This window comes from Lontra canadensis, unplaced genomic scaffold, assembly GCF_010015895.1.
Source record: "Lontra canadensis isolate GAN:19392208 unplaced genomic scaffold, GSC_riverotter_1.0 scaffold70, whole genome shotgun sequence".
NCBI classification, from domain to species: Eukaryota; Metazoa; Chordata; class Mammalia; order Carnivora; family Mustelidae; genus Lontra; species Lontra canadensis.
In genome coordinates this window covers 4,723,558-4,744,319 of record NW_022631064.1, presented here as the reverse complement: position 1 = coordinate 4,744,319, position 20,762 = coordinate 4,723,558, and the positions used below count along the sequence as shown (strand labels likewise).

Here is a 20,762-nt window from a genome sequence, read left to right as displayed (position 1 = left end):
AAGCCGGGCACATAAAGCCACATAGTGTGTGATTCCATTTATATGAAATGCCCAGAGAAGGCAAATCTGGAGAGCTAGAAAGCACGTTAGGGTTGCTGAGGGCTGAAGAGGCTGGATGGGGAGTGGTTGCTGATGGGTGTGGGGTTTCTTGTTGGGGTGATGAGGGTGTTCTAAAATTGATTGTGATGTTGGTTGTACAACTTGAATCTATTTAAAAAAAAGGAATCATCTATTTTCAGTGGTTGAATTAGATAATATGTAAATTATATCTCAAGCTAGTAAAAAGAAGAAAATTGATCAATTTTCAGTAAGAGCTGTGAGAATCTGTAGCATTTGAATGGTGGTCTGTTCCATAATCCCCTTTGCCACCCTGCTTCGTCTTATAGAAGCTGTATCCAGGCACTGTAGACAAGAAGATGGGCACTTCCTCTCTCCTTGGCTCTTAGCTGGGGGTTATGATTTCTCCCGGGGAGAGGCAAACAGCTGTACTGTCTCATCCCTCCGAGCCCTGTGTTGTAGCAGTTCTCTTCCAGGCAGGCATGGGTGAGGGGACCAGATCGCTCTTCCCCTACCTACACCGCACTTGTAATGCAGTCTTGGCAGGCCAAGAAAATTGGGGCCAACTGCACTCTTCTTTAACGTCATTCTTCTTTCCAGTTACTTCCCTTCACCTCTCCTTCCCTTCTTACCAGGGAATGGTTGTCTCAACTTCCTGTTTCCACTGACTTCTCTCTTGCTCAATTAGGAACAAAAAAAGTTGCTACTTCTTCAACCTATTCCAGTCTGAGTTATAGCAGATTTCATCAAGGTCACCAATGACCTCTAAGTCCATTGAACACTTCTTAGTCTCCATTTTGCTTGAATATTCTGTGACATTGGACATAATTGACACTTCTGTCCTTCAAATGGTCTCGGTTTCCATGACGCTATACTTTCCTGTTTTTCTTCTTCTTTTTTCAGTCTGCTTTGCTGGTTTTTTCTTTTCTTTTTTTTTTAAGTGTTCAGTTGGTTGACCATATAGTACATCATTAGTTTTTGATGTAAGGTTAAATGATTCATTAGTTGTTCTCTGGAGTTCCTTAAGGCCTTGTCCTAGGCTCTTTCTCCTCAGCCAAATGCTTGCCAGGCAAACCTCAGGTAGTATCTGTAGGTGATTCCCAAACCCATTCCTGACTTCTCTTCTGAGCTTTATACCATTATACCTAGCTGCCTCCCCTATTTTTCTATTTTATTTGTTGTTTATTAATTCAAATATATTTATTTAAGGCCTGTTATTTTCCAGGCATTATGCTGGTACTGAGAGTGTCTTCAAGGTATTTCCAATGGAATGTGATTGAAACAGAATTCATGATTTGTACTCTCTGCCAAAAAAAAGCAAGCAAGTAAATAAACAAAAATACCCCAAATAAGACCTTCTCTACTACCATTGTTCTCACTGTACTACTGAAATCTGCCAGTTCTTTTAGCCTGAAACTTGGGATCACTCTTGACTCTTCTTTTTATCTGAGCATGGACCCAAATGTCCATCCAATCTGATCCAATTAAATCGAATCTAATTTAATGCAATCAGTGTAGTCTACCCCAATTCAGTATCACCAAGGGCCTGGCCATTCCATTTTCTAGGTATTCTGCCCCCCACCCCTTTTCCTTTTCACAGCCAAGACCCTAGCCTATGCTACTGTTACTTCTTGAGTCAACCGCTGTGGGCACCATCCGGCAGTTTGCCACATGACTGCGACTTTGATCTTTTAAAGTATTTCCTAATTCCTCTCTGTCTCGGTTTTCTTATCTGTAAAGTTGGGATAATAATAGCCCTTTCCTCTTGGATTGCCATGAGGATAAAAAGGATTATTATATATAAATTAGTGCCAGGCACCAAGACCTCAGTAAATTGTTATTGAGACCTTATACAGAATTACATTAAACCAAGGAAAAGGTATGATTAAGACAGAAAGAGGTTTATTAATAATAGATTTGAATGGGGGTAATTATTAGCTTGCTTATACTTAGCAATGCTGTATATATTCACACAAATCTGCAGCTCTTATAATACATGACCTTATTATGTGTATATTGTTTTCTTAATTAAAAGGCTAAGAAGCACCAGGCCTTTCTAGTAGAGACATGTGAAAATAACGTGAAAGAATTGGAATCGATCTTGGACAGCTTTTCTGTGTCGGGCCAGTGGACATCAGGTTAGTTGAAGGTATAAAATGACAGATGCATCTGTCAATGTTCCAAAGTCACTACATTTTGGGAATTCTGCAGATGCCTCTTCCAGTCCCTCATCTCAACATGTTTCGATCTGATGACATGATAAGAGCAGTTCTCACAGCAGTCAGTTGGCCTAGCTGGCTGAGAAAGGGTGACGGAATGTGGACCTGCTGTTGTCCTCCCAGAACTTGATTTACAAGTGTTGGGGTCTGTATGATTGGACAGACAAGGGCTCACTTGCTGTGTTCTGAATCCAACTGAGAAAAAAATCCTTACAGTATACCTGCAAGGGGAACAGATGTTTCCATCGAACTGAGCCAAATTCTGAGGCAACCTTCAACAACTTAAAGGTCATGCATTCAAAAGGTTATGTAGGACACAGCCTGTAACAGCGTGCATATGCTAAGCCAGTTTTCTCCTTCACTTCCTACTACCACACATACACTCTCCAGAGAAGAGTGCTTAGGTAAAATATTTTGGTTTTCATATTAGCACGGTTAATAAGATAAAGAACTATAAAAATTGTGTATTAGGTGGGCATATTTTGGGAACTAGAAGCAGCACTAGCTGGTTAACGAATGCTGTCCATGATTTTGACTTTCTTAATTTTTTTGTGTATATGCCATTATGTGTGTAATAGGAACTTTGACCTAAATCCTTTTACCTTGCTACCTCAATTTTCTTTTGCCAAACCATCAGCCTCGAATTACTCTTTTTTTCTGACTCAGTTGTATTCTTCAAAAGGCATGTAAAATTAAATTCATTACAATTTAAAATTGAGCTGTTGGGCTCTGTTTTTTTAAGGAATCAAACAGATTTTGGGCCAATTAGTTCTTTAGGAACTCGTAAGTTATAGAAAGTGTGTCATGCTTGAAAAAGCAGAAGGATATGACCACGGCCCATTATTACTTTATGGATCTGCGGATTTGTGCCGGTGAGCTATTAGAGATTTATTGTGTTTTATTATTATCTGGTTTTTTGGGTCTGTTTTTAGCCTTCCTACTAGTTTAGCAGTCTTTCATGAAATGAACTTGTAACTTTTCTTAAAATATAATCTTTTACCCAAAGCATTAGTGTTTTGTGGTTTGTTACTGTGGAAAAATCAAGGTGTATAACGGGGACATAAAAAATATAGATATCCAGTGTTCAATTATATTTGCTAAAGCTTTGGAGAGTAAAATTTTCTTTTGTAATTGTACTGTTTTATTATTGAGATGTGTCATTTCTTAATGGTTTTAGGAGCTTTAAAAATTATTAAATTATTATCTTAGTATAGCTTATGCTTCAATGTTATTTTAAATATTTCTTCAGAGCTGAATTCAAAAAACTAAAAATAATGCCACATCTTTTTTGAATTTTAAAATGAAATAGTTGATAACAAAGTAACTCACAGGCTATTGCTAAGCCTATTGAAGAAGACTATTAAAGTTTTTCTTTTTCTTTTCATCTTTTTAACTCCTAGTTTCCCATATATAGGCACAGCCTATATATTATAGAGAAAGGTTTCTGGAAAAGGGACTGTATGGTGAATTAGTGATTTTCGTATTGCTGTAGAGTTGTTTTGTTTCCATATGGTACTGCTTAATCACTCTTTCACCCACCAAGAACCATTCTTCCCTGATCTGTTAAATGGAAGCCCAGGACCAGAGTGAAATCAGGTCCTAAGCAGGTAAGCGTGTCAGCCAGCATGCCAGCAGGAAGAGATGGCACTCTCTAAAGAGTTAGTCAGAAGAGAATTTAATCAAGATATCTATGGAAATGTGGACAGGATAAGAGAACCAATAAGGTAAGGTAAGACAGGGGCACCTGGGTGGCTCAGTCAGTTAAGCGTCCAACTCTTAGTTTTAGTTCAGGTCATGATCTCATGGGTCTTGGGATCAAGCCCCCCGTGGGGCTCTGCACTCAGCAGGGAGTCTGCTTGAGATTTTCTCTCTCTGCCCCTCCCCCCACTCGTGGGCACATGCGTGCTTGCACGCGCGCGCTCTCTCTCTCTCTCTCTCTCAAATAAATCTTAAAAAGGAAAAAAAAAAAAGATAGGATAAGACAGCAAGAACAAGCCAGAGTGGAAACCCCATGCCTAAGCCTAAAGGGTCCAGTGGAGGGCACATTGTCACCATAGTCTGATTCAAGGCACAGGACCTGCCTGACGAGAGCTGTGGCTGCTAAAAAATGAGGAACGCATTGGAGCAGAGGAAACAGAAGAAATGAATACCCTGACATTCTCTTCTTTCCTTTTGTTTCTTTCTCCCTCCACCCTCTTGATCACCTACAGGTACACTCACTGCCCAAATCCAACCAGAAGCCAGAGGGCAGAGGAGCCCAGATGATGTAGTCTCTAGAGGTCAGCCTTCACCACAAGGTGAAACATTGTTTGTTAAAATAATATAACAAAACCTGTCACTTCTGGAAATACCTTGATGAAATTCTCTTCTGAGGAACCCTTTAGAGAGTGCCATCTCTCTTCCTGTTGGCACCTGGGCTGATCTACTTACCTGCTCAGGACCCGCTTTCCCTCTGGACCTGGGCTTCCGTGAGGCAGCCATGGGAAACTCCGATGGATTCCCTTTCTGCTTACGCTGGTTCAGGCTGGGGTTTTATTACTTCATGGAGGGCTATAAATAATAAGCTTTATTGCTTAATATGGAAGGACCTGCACAATTAGGATTGTCTGCTATGTCAGGCCTGGCTTTGTCTCCATGAAGATTAACAAATATTTTGCTCCTCACAAATAAGGTCCCATAAGAACTTACCCTAGACTAACTTGTCCTCTGTGCCTGTGTGATATAAACATGTATACAGTTCACAGTATATATGTTTTTGAGGACAAGTCTGTTTCAAAGAGAAACAGGGTGTTACTATGTGATGATAGGGCAGCCTTAGAATTTGTTACAGAATTAATTCAGTCACCTCCAGAAAGGTTTTCCAGAGAGATCCTCTGCTCTGCAGTATGGGCAGTAGACAACAGTGCTTAACTTCCTTTTGTTACCTCTTCCTACCTTTCAGTTCAAGATACTGGTAGCAATCCATGGTAGAAATTTTGATGGTCACAAAATTTGTTGTTGTTGTTGTTATTTGTTTGTTTTGTTTTTACTTGCTTTTTAAAATGGGGTGAATGAAAATTATTTTCTTGGATGAATTTTCATCCAGAGTTGGCATGAGCTGCCAGCTGTTCTTTTCCCCATCTTCTTCAGCTTCTGTGGTCGATCCTCTACGTTAAGTGTTTCTGAAGTAACAGTAACCCATCCGCTTATCTTCGTGTAGCAAATGAGGCCAAGTTTCAGTTAGTGTCAGACCTTCAGGAATTTATTTACTTAGAGGATTTACCTTGATTTTTTCATGGGTGATCAGTGTGGTAGCTCACACCTTGTTTCCTAGTGCCTTTCTCTCCGTCCACCCTGCTCCCCACTGCAGTCTGTTTTCTCTGTAGCCACCAGGATGATCATTTGAAAACCCAAGACAGAGCATGTTATTCCTTTGCTTTAAATCTTCCTGAGCTCTGCATTTCATTAAGCGTAGAAGCTGAAGTACTAGCAGTGGCTTGGAAGACCCAACATGGTCTGCCCCTGTCCTTTATCACCCCTTTGACTTCCCCTGTACCTCTTTCTGTTTTGGCCCCTCTGGCCTCCTTTTGCTTCTGGAGCACACCAAGCATGCTCTTGCCTTGGAGGCCCTTGTGCTGGCTATTCTTTCTGGAAAGTTACCTGGAAAGTTCTTTACTTAGATGTGTCTGCTAGCTCTCTCTCATCTTTTCATTTTATTTATTTAAAAAATTTTTTAAAAGATTTTTTATTTTCTTAAGTAATCTCTACCCCCAACGTGGGGCTAGAACTCAGAATCCCAAGATCAAGAGTTACATACTTTACTGACTGAACCAGCCAGACCCCTCTCTCTTGTCTTTGTAAATCTATGCCCAGGTCTCACTCTGATGCTTACCTGCTACTCATTCCCATGCCACTTGTCTCACTACCTCTCCCTTTTCTCTTCTACTTCTTTTCTTCCCCATAGCACTTATTGCTGTCCAACATTTTTAACACACTACATGGTGCATTTTTTTATCAGTGTTAGTCAGAATTCTCTGAAGAAACAGAACCAGTAGGGTAGTTGTAGGAGTGGCTCACGTGGTTATAGAGCCTGGGAAATCCTATGACCTGTTGTCTGCAAACTGAAGACCCAGGAAAGCCAGTGGTATAATTCAGTCTGAATCCAAAGGCCTGAGAACCCGGGGCTCCTGGCCGAAGGAGGATTTGGAAGTCCCAGCTCGAGAAGAAAGAGAGAATTTGTCCTCCTTCTGCCATTTTGTCTGTGATGGGGGGATAAGGAGGCAATAGATTGGATGATACTCGCCCACATTGGTGAGGGCAGAGCTCTACTCAGTCTACGGATTCAAATGCTAATTTGCTTCAGAAACACCTTCACAGACACACCCAGAAATGTTTTGCCAGTTATCTGGGCATGCTTAGCCCAGTCAAATTGACACATAAAATTAATCCCGACAATATCCAAGCCCCATGAAGTCAAGGATATTTGTCCCTTTTATTTACTAATATACTTTAAGCAGCTAGAAGTTTCCTTGGCATAAAGCAGTCACTCAGCAAATCTTGGTTGCATATTAATGAATAAAAGTGTGAATGAATTAATATCAGGTCGAAAGTCCATTTTGCATTTTAATTTTTGAGGTTATAAAGGTAGTCATGGGGCACCTGGGTGGCTCTGTGGGGTAAGCCTCTGCCTTCAGCTCAGGTCATGATCTCAGGGTCCTGGGATCGATGTCCTCATTGGGCTCTCTGCTCAGTGGGGAGCCTGCTTCTCCCTCTCTCTCTGCCTGCCTCTCTGCCTACTTGTGATCTCTCTCTCTGTCATATAAATAAATAAAATCTTTAAAAAAATAAAGGTAGTCGTGGAGTTTCTTTCCAAATTATAGCAGCCTTTTGGGTAGCAATCCATATGGAATCATCAGGAAGATTGACCTTAAGTGGAAAAGATGTGTGATCTTCCATGGGCCATAGAAATAACTTGATTGCATACTATCATCAGGCAAGATAGTCTCAGTTTGCTTGAACAGGGACATTTATTTCATATTTCTGCTTCCTACTGAAATTGAAGCACTACAGCTGTTCTTATCTCGTTTCTTTTCTCGTGAAAATTCTTCTAGTAGGGTGTATGTGGGGAAAAATCCTTTCTCACTTTGAACCTATGTAGTCTTTCTGCCTCAAGTGTTTCTTCTAAAACAGTTTCACCTCTGCCTGAGGATGTTAGCAAACATACAGAATGTAACTTTTCCTTCCTTAGGTTCACAAAAGAAGGTTTTTCTTGTGGCTCTGTCTTGGAACCTCCTCAGGGTGGTTGACTTTCCTGTTGACTGAGAGCCCTCTGACCTTCTTCAACCTTTCCTTCCTTGAGGAAATCATTTGTAATACTCCCGAGGTATTCTTTTTCTTTCTACTGGAGAGGACCCTGGGAAGTTATAGCAATAGCATTTGATGCCTTTAGGCGTATTTATGTATGTATCACCCAGGAATTGGGCAGTCCTAGGGACGGCTCTTAGGATAATCAGGACCACAAATTGGACTTTTCCTCTCCTCCTTTACTTCTTTCATAAAGGGCTGTGGTCTAGATCTGGTATCTTCTTGAGAATTCTAATTGTTCTTGTGAACCTCATGGCCAGTACCTTTTAACTGGAGATTCATGTGTCACCGAGAAGCTGAGGATGCTTATAAGAGAGGCACACGGGTCTCTTTTGGTGTCATTTGGCGAATTCTTCTCACTTACTTCTCTCACCTGCCTGTCCACCGAGGTTTACAAACCATGACTGGCCTACTTCCTCATGCTCTTGTTTCAGTTTGTAAAGTCCAAGGGAGTGACTTCGGTAAGATTGCTCAACATCCTCCAATGGGATCATTAATTAATCACACAATTATGAAGACTAAGAAACCCAGCACCTGCAGTTGGCAAGCTGGAGACGCAGGAGGACTGATGGTGTAGTTCCAGTTTGATTCTGAAGTGCTGAGAACCAGGAGAGCTGCTGGTGTAGATTGCAGTCGAAGTCTGAGTCAAAAGGCAGGAGAAGACCAATGGCCCTACTTGGAGACAATCAGGCAGAGAGAAAGAATTCCTTCTAATTTGGCCTTCTATTCTATTCGGACCTTCAGTGGATTGGATGAGGCCCATCTGCTCTGGGGAGGGTGATCTGCTTTCTCAGTCTACTGATCCAAATGTCAGTCTCATCCAGAAACATCCTCATAGACACATCCAGAAATAATGTTTAACTGAGTATCTGTGTCCCAGTCAAGTTTATGCATAAAACGAATTACTAATTACTACAGTACTAATATCCCCTCTCTGCCTTACTCTTAGCCTATGGTAACCACCATTCTACTTTTTGTTTGTATGTATTTGACTACTTTCGATACCTCATAGAGTGGAATCTTATAGCATCAGTCTTTTTGTGATCGGCTTATTTCACCTAGCACAAGGACCTCAAGTTTCATCCATGTTATAGCATGGGACAGGAATCCTTCCTTTCCGAGGCTAAATAATATTTACATTTTGTTTATCTGCTGATGCACCTTGGATCACTACTACCTTTCGGCTTTGTGACTAGTCCTCCTATAAACATGGAAATATCTCCTCGAGACCTTGTTTCAGTTCTCTTAGATATTCACCCAGAAGTGAAATTACTGGTCTATTAGCTTTTTGAAAAATTTGATTTTTAAGTAATCTCTATACCCAACATGGGGCACGAACTCAGAACCCCAAGATAAAGAGTCGTGTGCTCTATGATTGAGGTGCCCCTGATCTATTAACTTTAATCACAGATGATTAGTGAAATGAGCCCATTTCCATATTTTATCCGCTATAAATTGAGTTTCCTGGTTAGAAGCAATGCTATGTGGAACATGTAAGTGTGAATAAGATCTCTTACAAATTCACAGATGGTGATTTCAGCAGAAATACTATGGTCAGGGAAGGAAAATCTGCACCCAGAGTCAGTGTCTACCTTAGTAAGAATGAAGCATTGCTCCTTCCCTGATGGAAGTGACTTAAGATAATCCGCTTGCCACCAGGGCCTAGAGATGATGTCCTAGATGAACCCTAGCATGGGTTCACTTTCTCTTCTATTGATAGGTTTTGCATTTAACAGGGGTTTTAATCCTATCAGTCATGGTGAATGGAAGTCTGTGTTGCTGAGCCCATATATTCCCTGCATCCTTGCTTCCATGACCCTTTTGTTGTAAAGAAAACAAAGATGATAAGGACGAAGGTGGCTGAGAAGAGATGCTAGGTAGTAGCCACAAAATGCCTCATTTTGTCCTCCTGATTATTAAGATCTTCTACTGATTGGTCTGAGCACAGTGCCCATTTGGATACATCTTTCCACGTACTCTTGCCCATGTCATCTTGTTACCGATTTTCCAGTTGTGTTCTTTTCGAGTCCCTGACCATTTTTGTTAAATCTTAACTACTGTCCACACATCGGTGTACATTTGTACTTTTGGTAATTTCTCATTCCAGGTGAAATGGCCTTCAGGTCCATTACTTGTTTTGACTACTGGCAGAATTTCACTTCATCCCCGTCCTTCAGGGCCATCCTTGAGGGGGGTTGTAGAGCTGCGACTGTCTACTTTTAACTAGTGTCAGCATATACAGAACCGTGTATATACTGAACCCATTTTTTTTTCTCCCATGAGTTAACAGGTCATTGGAAACCTTCCATGGATTCAGGTTGTGGATTAAGAGGGGAGGCAATATAACACTCATAGGGCCCATTCAAATCTGGGCTATTTGCTCATAAAACTTAATCGAACCTTCCGGATTTACTTGAATCCAGTTTTTTTTTTTGTTTTTTTTTAAAGATTTTATTTATTTATTTGAGAGCAAGACAGTGAGAGAGAGCATGAGCGAGGAGAAGGTCAGAGGGAGAAGCAGACTCCCCATGGAGCTGGGAGCCCGATGTGGGACTCGATCCCGGGACTCCAGGATCATGACCTGAGCTGAAGGCAGTCGTCCAACCAACTGAGCCACACAGGCGTCCCTTGAATCCAGTTTTGTATAGACCACTTTCACTTGACGATGGAGTGCTGTTGTGCATGCCCAAGTTTATGGATTGCCAGATCAGACAATAGTGATTTTGTGATGGGCAATTCTTTTCTCATGGTAAATTGGTGGCCATGAATGTATTATCTGCTGAGGACCAGTAGCAAGTGTAAAGCTTGATTCTCAAGAGGAGAAGAGTTATCTGCAGAGGATGACTTGCTTTGTTCCAATACCCTAAAAGTTTACATGTGGTTCTACAAGGACCTGCCAAACTTGACCTGCAGGAGCTTGAGCCATCAGAATGCTGTTATCAACTTGGTAGAGAGCTAAGTAGGACGTGTGATGTGATGTTCTTGGAATGGAAAGTTGATTAGGATTTCTATAGACTAGATTCTGCCAGAGTTGATACAGCTCTGAGGAAAGCTGTGAATGTGTATTGCTGGCACTGATGGCTGAAGGAAACTGTCTTAGTAGTTTTTACTAGGAAGATGGAAGAAATAGCTTCATTCCAATTGCCGGGAAATGTATTGACTGCAACAATGAAACTACATCTCCAACTGCAGCTGCAATTGCAATCACGTGTAATTATGCTTACGGTAATTCACTGTTATTCCCCAAGATTCATCTGTATCCTGCACAAGCCAGATAGATGAGTTGAAGGCTGATGTGGTTGGAATCACCACCCCTGTATCTTTTTTAAGTCCTTCCCAGTGGCACTGATCTCTGCAATCTCTCCAGAAAGGTGACATTACTTTTGACTTACTATTTTGGTAGGTAAAAGTTCTAGTGACTTCCACGTGCTCTTTTTCTATTCAGTTTTCCTCTGTAAATCCTCCACTCCATGCATCAGGGAACTAGTATGGATATGGTTCCAGTTTCTGCATTTGTCTTTTCTTAGCTCTGTATTCCAAACCAGGGAAATAAGGTGAGTTCAGGTACCTGCTGGGGCCACTGGTAATAGAAATTTAGCCAAAACTCAGTCCATCTCCTGACCTTTATCAGCTCCTACCCTAACTAGTGAACCACAATGGCGTGTTAGTTCTCTAAGTGTCAGTGTCAGCCCAGATCCAGTGCCCAGTTATCCTAGTGATTAATCCCCTTTTTCCAGTGCATAGTCACCTTGGTAAATGGTTCCATGTTTCTTTGAGGAAGGTGAGGAGGAAGATTTACAGTATGATCTTCTGGCAGTATGTTAGGGTTTCCCAAGGGAACCCCTCCTCTTTATTCAAGAGACACTAGGTCTGTGAACTAGCTCAAGTCTGATCATTGGTTGAGAGCCAAGACTCTTTTCTATGTTGATTGCATTTAGACCTCTGGTAATTAGACCTAGAGCTTTTCTACTTATACGAATCAGATAACATTTAAGTAGAGTGCCTACCTATTTTAGTCCTATGAGCGCTATGATCAGTTAGCCAACACCAGCGATCTCTATGGGTAAAACCATTTTGTTTACTGCTTTGATTTCAACCATGTCCAGTTTGTTTCTGGAAGTTAAGTGCTACTACTTGGCCTTTGTCACCCAGATCCAGATCCCATCATCTTCACTGAATTCAGGGAACCTAGCTTGATTGCTGTTATCCCTGCTACACAGAACTTATTGAGCCCCACAGAGCTAGGTCATCACGGATGCTGGGGCTCCCCTCAACAATACATTTCTCAAACATTGGTAAAGAAAGTGTTTTTGTGTTTTGTTTTTGTTTTTGTTTTTAACTTACCCTGGAGACATCGTTAGGGGGTGAGTGAGCATGACTTACATAATAAGTACTCTCCATATGTTAGGGAAGTTAGAAGCCATTTTCCTTAGAAACTCCAGAATGGGTACCTGTGTTTATAAGATAAGGAAGATGTTTATGATCTCAGTGAGTAAAACAACTTAATATGCAGAATGTAGTCTCAGTTTGACAAGCATAAGTGCCAACAAAATGTTTATATTTAATGCTTTTGGAGTGAAAAAGGAATTTTCTTGGTCATCAATGTATTTCGATTTTCTTAGGCAAAGATATAACCCATTTGAATGTATTTTCTTTGTCTTACTATGTGATTAAAAATCCACATTAAACAACAGTTTTTTTTCCTATTCTGAGGTTGAACAGGACTACTCATATTCTTTATGTATGTATACATACATTTATACACACATACATACACATGTATTCTGAAAAAAACGCAGTCTTTTGCCTTCTGTTGTCTCTCTATTCCTTTTCTTTCTTTCCTTTTTTTTTTTTTTTTAAATTTCATTTATTTTAGAGAGAGAGAGTGAGAGAGACCACTAGTAGAGGGGAAAGGTAGAGGGAGAAGCAGACTCCCTGGTGAGCTGGAGCCCCATGTGGGACTCGATCCCAGGACCCTGGGATGCTGACCTGAACTGGAGGCAGATGCTTAAACAACTGAGCCACCCAGGCACCCTCTCCATTATTTCTTAATAATTCTCCCCTTTTGGGGTCTTGCAGGAAACTGAAGTAGATAAGAGAATGTTTGGGATGGTTGAAGAGATAGAGTTACCTTATTCATGACAACTTACTGTGGAACTATAGGTTACTGAGGTAGTAGCATCGGCTTGAGAAACTGTGGTTTATTTGGGCCAGGTAAAAATACTAAATTTTTGAGTTTCTTTAAAAGAAAACATTTAAATTGAAGGCTTGGAACCATTTATCCTACCTCTCTCTCTGCAGTGGGCTACTCATTCAAAAAAAGATTTGCCTTTATGTAATCATTCTAGGTAAGCGTATACCTAAGAAACATAGAAATTGGGTGCTCTTTATTAGGATAGCAGTTTCTAATCCACCATGAGATCATGAAAGAAAGGTATGCCCTTGACAGGAGATTGATTAGTCCCACACAGGATGGAAAATTCATTCTTCCCCAAAAATCTTCTCTGGTCAGAAGCATTGCCGGTTAAGGTTGGCCTTTTTAGCCAAATAATTATACCACAACCCGAGTGTAATTGTTAATCAGAATCAGATTCAGGTGGTTTGCTTCAAATCACAAAGGATAATAATGCTTAAAAATAAAATCATATGATACATACCAGAAAAGAAGAATATCACTATAAATAATAAAACATTCACTGGTTATGCTGTGGTTACACACACACACACATATTTTTATATTTAATTAAGTGTTATGATGTTGAGTAGAAATACAAAATAAAATATGAAAATTCTCAAAAACAAAAACAGAAACAAAAAAAGATTTGCCGAGGTATACCCAGAGTTGAAATATACTCAATTAATCAACGTGAACAAGAGAGACTGAAACAGGTGGCGGTGATGGGAAAGTATAGGCTGGCCTCCAAGTACTGAGACGTACACGTATGGAGAGAAAGTTGGAAGGTTTTGAGTTGGTATTTTGAAATATAAAGTGTTCTAACATATTCCGTTCTTTGTTTGGACTTTGACCTTTGAAAAGCCATTTATGACCACTTTTCAAATTATTTTTATGGCTCTTAATCTGTGGATTTTTAGAGTTTTCTTTGATAAGATATCATTAATAGGTTATTGTTTCTTATAATATTCAAGGGTTAGAATATTATTAGGTTAAATCAAATTGTCAATAATGTCCTGAGTCCTAGTGACCCTTTCTTCTTATTTATAAGCATTTTGCCATGTTAAGGGACCAGAAACGATTTCTTTTTATAATGGATGTGGGTGAGACTTAATGCGTACTTTGTATTTCAACTGACTTTATTATAAAAGCATTTTCAAGCAAAGAGACTTTATATTACGTAGAGTATAAGAATATGCATGGGTCAGTAAGGACAGGGCATTTTGTCCTCTTACCCTTTAACACTCATATTAAAATGGTTTTATTCTTCTGAATTTCTAAGAGGAAGTTTTCTCCCTTATTGTAAAAGCCAGCAGATTTCCCGAGTGTCCTTGCATGATTTATTCATGGCCTACTTGTGTAGTAGCAAAAGAAAAGAATTATACATTACATTTTTTTTATCTTGTGCAAGAGCAATTTAAAAAATATATATTTGGTAAGACCTTTAATAAAATTTTTAATGAGTTGTCTTTCTAACTCATAGTAATTATAAAGAGTACTGTCTCCTCCATTATCATGGTTCAGAGCAGGGTCTCTCTCTCTCTCTCTCTTTTTTTTTTTTTTTTGGCCTCGCTGGGATATGTGTTGTTTCCATATTACTTCTGTTTTTTTTTGGTTAAATATTCTTTTGTTTAAGAAAATCTAAGGTGAACCCATACTTAAGATAGTGTTTAAATTATACCTGGATGAATGTAATAAATTTATTAGTAACATTTTGTCCACAATTAAAACACTAAATATCACCAATATTCTGAGATAGTCTGTCATTTACCAAAATTTTCCCTCCCTTTCTTCCTTCCTTCCTTCCTTTCCTCCTCTCTTTCTTTCTTTCTTTTTTCCTTTATTGCCTTCTATCCTATCCTCCAAAAGTTCTAGCAGTTGAATACATGAGGAATGGATAAATAGTCTCATGTAATTATTTATTTACTATTCTTCCTTCTCTCTTTTTTTCTTTAAAAAGATTTTATTTATTTATTTTAGAGATAGAGTGAAAACAGGAACAAGGCGCTGGTGGGAGGAGGGGGAGGACTAGAGGGAGAGGGAAGGCAGACTTCATGCTGAGGCTCTATCCTACCCCCTACAGATCATGACCTGAGCTGAAATAAAGAGTTGGGACCTCCAACTGATTGAGCCATCCAGGGGCCCCTCTTTCCTCCTCTTTTTAGACTGTAAATTCTCTGAGGACAAAGACTACACTAATCTTATTCACCTCCATTTACCTAATGCCTTAGATTAGTAAGTAGTAGGAATTCAGTAAAGTATTTGAATGAAAGAGCCAATGAATAATAAAACATATATTATGAATGCTTCTTTTTGAAATCATCCTTGTTAAAAATATGTTTCTTGTCTATTGCAATAGATTGTAAAATATGCTGGGGAGAAATTATAATAGGAAAAGAAATATTTTTAATAGAATATTTCAACATTTGCTACTTGTTTTTTAACAGTAAAAGAGAAGTACAGTGAACAATCAATTTAAAGTGGTTTTTAAAACTAAACTTTTGATGATTTTGGATTAATCTTTTGAGCTACAGTTGACCATGTGACCTTGATTGGCTCAACTAACTTATGGCCCAACTAAATTAAAATAGTTTGAGGGCATAATATGGAAATACTCATATTTTTATAATAAGTATCAGTTTTAAGGGTTTTAATTCAAACATGATGTGGGCCTATGTAGATAATAGCATTTTTGTTATTTATTTCAAATTGTAACTTGAGAATTTTAAGGGTTGAAGAGTGTTTCCAAGCATAACAGAGAATTATGTGCTCTTGGGTTCAGAAATTATTATTTAAGCAAAATAGGCCTGACTGATCAGAAACACAAGGACCAAAGTAAATGTGTGTAACTTCCCAAAACAAGGTTAGTATTTGGGCTGTTCATTTAATTGTTGGATAACAGGTGTGTACAAATACTTCAGTTATTTAGGCGATGGAGGGAAAAGAAGCTCACTACTAACTACAGTGTGGACCTCGGTAAGGTAGGAAGTAGTCGTAAATTTGCACTTGATACCTTATGAACTTAATTTGATAATTTTTTAGAAAGGCTATTAATACTTGGCTATACAGCAGTATACTTTGGAGAGGAAGACTCTGCTCAGTGTTTCATAACATCTTTTCAGCTCTAATTGTAATATCTCTGTTACTGTTTACTTAGCTTTTGTCTCCTTGTGACTTTAGGATATATTTTCATCTTACATTTTTCTCTAGGTATCCACAAGGACAAAGATAAACCTCCCAGCTTCTCTGTTGTCCTTGAGACTTTGAGGCGTACCTTGACAGATTACCAGAACAAGCTGGAAGAGGCGTCTAATGAGGTAACACTTGCACTACTTGGCTCCACACTTCTCGCCTTCGGCCTGCAGCACTCCAGTTCTGTGCTTGTTACAAAGGTCAGAAAGATTGGGAATGTTGAATTGACAGCTTCCCAGATACAAAAAATAATAAATCGTCTGTCGCTGTTCTTTCTTTAAGTGTGGCCTAAAGTCGTGTCTCACTCACGGTTTTGTAACTCTAAAGTCATACCATTATTTTCAAAGTTACGAAGACTCTGTCACTCCTTGGCCTTCAAAATTTATCTATTTGAAGTTAATAAAAAACGACACAAGTCATCTAAGGTAATATGTATTCTCTTTGAATGTTAACATGGTTTTAGGAAATTAGGACTAGGTAGTGGAAATTCCGGTTTTGACAAGATTTTAGGGTAAGATTTCAACAAATTACGGAAGTCTTAACAAAACGAGAGAGGTTAGTTCTCATTCTCTGAAGGACTGTTAAAGAAGCTTTCAAAAACCAGTGTCTGTCTGATGTAGCCTGGTAGTTTTTGGTTTGCTGATTAAAAAAGCTCGTGCTTCTATTTTTCATCTCATTTGTGTTGTTTATTGTGCGTGTTGGTAATTTTCTTGGGTATTAAAATGTTTTATGAATTTGTGCTTTAAAAATTGAAGAGTTTGTTTAGTTGGCTCTTGTCAAACTAGAGAGTATGAAAAAATTACATGAAATACAATTAGTTAGCAAAACAACCAACAGATTGTTCAAACCAAAGACAAGCCACAGAGCATGGAATTCACTGTCTATCCTTTTGTTTATTTGTTTCTTTCAAATAATACAAGGCCACGCAATCATTCTATTTCACATTTCAGAGGAGGTTTATTTTACTATAGTTTACCACGGTCAACAAAGAAGGAAAAGTGAGGTCTTCTTAATACCCTCTGTAATTGTTCAAAGGGCAAAAAGAAAGTGACCATGGAAATAATTAAATTTCTATAAAGAACAAACACTGCTAAGTCTTTCCTAGTGAGACAAGACAACCTGTATTGTTAGTAGTTTATGCAACTCTTCTGAGGCCTAGGTCTGGACGCTGCAGGGTAACTAGGAACATATTACCCACAGCGAATTGTTATTTGGGAGGATGAATGTCACGTGATCCTTAGCACAGTTGAAAAGTCGACTCAGCAGGCTTTGGCTTAGTAATGTGCTTTGTTGTGAACCAGTGCCAGAGACAGCAGTGGGGAGACCAAGGGGGTGGCTGCAAAGAAAGCAAAAAGAGCAGTCTGACAGAAAGAAGAATGAACTGTCAAAGAAAATAAATCACAAGCGGAGCAGGACCAACTGATGACCTGCCACAAGCCTTCCCAGTAGGACTGCATGTGACCGACCCTGAAGTTGTCATATGGAGTGAGAGACCCCTGGATACCCCCATGATGTATAGAAACAACAGTCTCCTGCTCTCTGTGCTTTTCTTCTCTCTGTATAGATGCCACTGCTTTTGGCATTTTGGTCCGGTAGGAGTTTAAGAATAAAGTTGTATTTGTTTACAGTAAGCACAAAATCCTTTATCCAGCCATCGAGGAAAAAACAGGAACATCACTGACATTTTAAGCTTGAATGCTTTTTCTTTTTCACCACGTGAACTCGTGACAGAAATGACAGGGTTAACCAAAAGAAATAATTTTTCAAGATTCTTAATCGCTATTGGAACATTGGCGTTTAAGTAATTGCCTAAAACAACATTTAAAGATTAGCTTTTGAATGACTCACCCCTGGAAAACATAAAAAAAAGTAACTTACATTTTCTTTCATCAGCTAAACAGCATGAATGATGCTAAAGAAAAGGCATCGAGTGAACTTGATTCTACCAAACAGAAGATAGAGTCTCACACTAAAAATATAAAGGTATTGTGACTTAGAATAACCTTTTCCTTTTGTATTCAGAAACAAATATGATTATCTAGGGAATACTTTTAAAGTAGAGATATCTGAAAATGTATCTCCCTATTTTTTATTAAGTACATTTGGATACAATTTTGATTTTTTATTGTTGATCAAAGTAACAAGAATATATTTTTCACTAAAAAAATAAACCTTGGTTGGAAATTATTTTGGTTAAAGGAAAGATGTATTTCCCAGATTTAATAATTATAATACCATAGATTCAAAAAATGAATTAAGATTTAATGCCCAGCCCCAGATCTGTATTCAACATATTTTACATAAGCACATCAGTATTTGGAGTCTGTTTTCATCATTTTAGGGTGGAGCAATTGTTTTTAGAGCATCATGCCTAATAATGGGCTGAGACTGCATCTGGCTAAAGTCCAAGGCAAGAGTTTATTTTATTTTCTGCGGTGGGTTTTTGTACTACATCTTTGCAAAATTATACTGAGGGAAGTGTCAGAATTGGAAATTTTTTGTGTCGGTTCATATTGAGTTTGTCATGGACATACTTCAGTAGAATTTGTTAATAAGGTTGAAGAAGAAATAGTTCAGAATTTTATGTCACACACTTGAGATTTCTCTTGGTATTTGGATGTCATTGGGAGGTAAATGTTCTTATATTAAATGTAAAACATTTAAAAGTTTTTTGAGCTGCCAAGCTATTTTTTTTTTTATAATGAATTGAAAGGAAAACTCCTTTTCAAAGAGCTTTCTGGAATTAGCCATCTTATGAACATTTGATGTTTCAGTGTTAAAACAAAATAAATTAAAAAAAAACTTAGTAGTTTTTTCTAACTTTTGAGCGAAAATGGTATACTTAGAAAATTGATTCAGTAAATTACTGTAATGTTTAGCATTGTAGCCAAATGCTTGTGCTTGTGATTGTTTTATGGTAAAGTGTGGGAGGTCTTCATTATTATGTATTTTGTCTTTGCAACCTCAGCCCCTTTACTGGCCAGCCTTCATGCAGTCTCTCTATTTTGCATCTCGGACAGGACCTTCAGGATAAACTGGCTGATGTGAGTAAAGAGTTAAGTCATTTACGCACGAAATGTGCAGACAGAGAGGCTCTCATAAGCACTTTGAAAGTGGAACTACAAAATGTGCTGCACTGTTGGGAGAAAGAAAAGGCTCGAGCAGCCCAGTCGGAGAGTGAACTGCAGAAGCTTGCCCAGGCTTTCCAGAAGGATACTGAGGTATTACCTGACACAGGATGCCTGGCAGGAAAAGCCCTCACTAATCTCAGTTTTCTAAATTTACATACGTCAAGTGGCTGCTTTTACTGTGATTCAATCTAATTCACAAAATTGTTCTGAGCAGACTCTTTTGAAATATTCATGCCAGCCACGAAATCGGTCACTCCATTACTCTAGTGTCATCCCATTTTGGAGAGAAGTAATGGAGTTTAACCCCTCTGTCACTTGTGTGGCTTCATCTCTCTAGAACATCATATCCCAAGCACTGAGGCTCCCAACAGTTTTTTTCAAAATGTGCCTCTTTGCCAGTGACAGAATTATTTTTTATTTGAGTAGTTTGGTAGCTGAACACGGTGGAAAGAATATGTTTTTTGTAATCAGAAAGAACCGGACTTGGCTGCTGGTACCCCTGTTTACAAACTGTGAATATGGACAAGCCACGCACCTTAGTCTCCCCACATCTTAGTTTCCTTATGTGCAAAACAGGAATAACATCTTTAACAGTCTCCTTATTCTTTATAACTGTAGGATATTAACCAACATTTTGGAAAAGACAAGTCCCACAATACTGAAACTTTATTTAGATGCCCTGAGAGTTGCCGATTTTTATTTATTAATGAGTTCTTAAAATATTATGACAAAACTTTTCTATTCTGTATGAGCCTGTGTGAATGGAATTGTTATCTTATATATTCGTTTACCCATGGGATATAGAGCTAGTTTAGCTAGTGTGGAACCGGTTTATCGGAGTTGTCCTGCATATTGAGTTCATTACTCCAACAAATATGAACATGAATGCCAAGAGAGTAAAAAGGAAACATTCTTTCCACTCTTCTTACAGTCTGGGATTTAAATTGTGTCCACATGAAGGGGCTGGAATTGTTCTACGCATCAGATAATGATTAAAGGAAAGGAAACTAGAAGCCTGCCTGTATTGTAAAGTCAGCATGTCTACAGCGTTGTGGTTGGGTTCAACATGTGTGAATTGATTTTGGATCTTGAGATTCTCTTTTCACGCCAAATGGATGATTATCATGCATGGTTTATCACAGCCCAAGCAAAAAGGACATAATGGCGACACAATGAATTATCCTTTAGGAGGAACTCAGTCACTTGGCAAAATGTGGAGGGCGAAGACTTTTAGTGCCTGAATGTTACATTTGGTTAGTTATATTTAATAAGACTTTTAAACATCTCAACCCAGTTGAAAATGCAAAAGACATCTTTAATTGCTTAAAAAAGAAAAAGGCATAACATATTTATGAGGATTCTTCTGATATCCTAACTCAAGTTTGTGGTTGTAACTACATATTAAAATTTTTTTGGTTTTAACTTATTATATTTGGAAAAAGGCAAGGTGGCATATAGAGAGAATTAGAGATAAACATTTTTATATTTATATGTATTATATATATACACATGTAATACATATATACATACATAATATATACATACATTCATATATATAAAAAATTTCCCCACAATTTATAATTATACAACCTTTATATACAGTTTTCCTTATCTAGAAGATTAGTATTTCTATTTTTCCCTCTCAAA

General features: G+C 38.6%; 1 protein-coding gene across 5 annotated transcripts in view; it reads left to right on the top strand.

The window, feature by feature from the left end:
- CCDC171 (coiled-coil domain containing 171) overlaps positions 1-20,762 on the top strand; it is a 288,246-nt gene that overhangs the window by 92,796 nt on the left and 174,688 nt on the right. For 4 of the 5 annotated variants that reach the window (XM_032880558.1, XM_032880557.1, XM_032880554.1 and 1 more), the window contains 5 exons: positions 2,093-2,195; positions 4,487-4,573; positions 16,003-16,109; positions 17,878-17,967; positions 19,005-19,205. In XM_032880558.1, coding sequence (XP_032736449.1) covers positions 2,093-2,195; positions 4,487-4,573; positions 16,003-16,109; positions 17,878-17,967; positions 19,005-19,205 — 588 coding nt within the window. The remainder of the gene's footprint in view (positions 1-2,092; positions 2,196-4,486; positions 4,574-16,002; positions 16,110-17,877; positions 17,968-19,004; positions 19,206-20,762) is intronic. The other variant, XM_032880556.1, reaches the window with a different exon arrangement.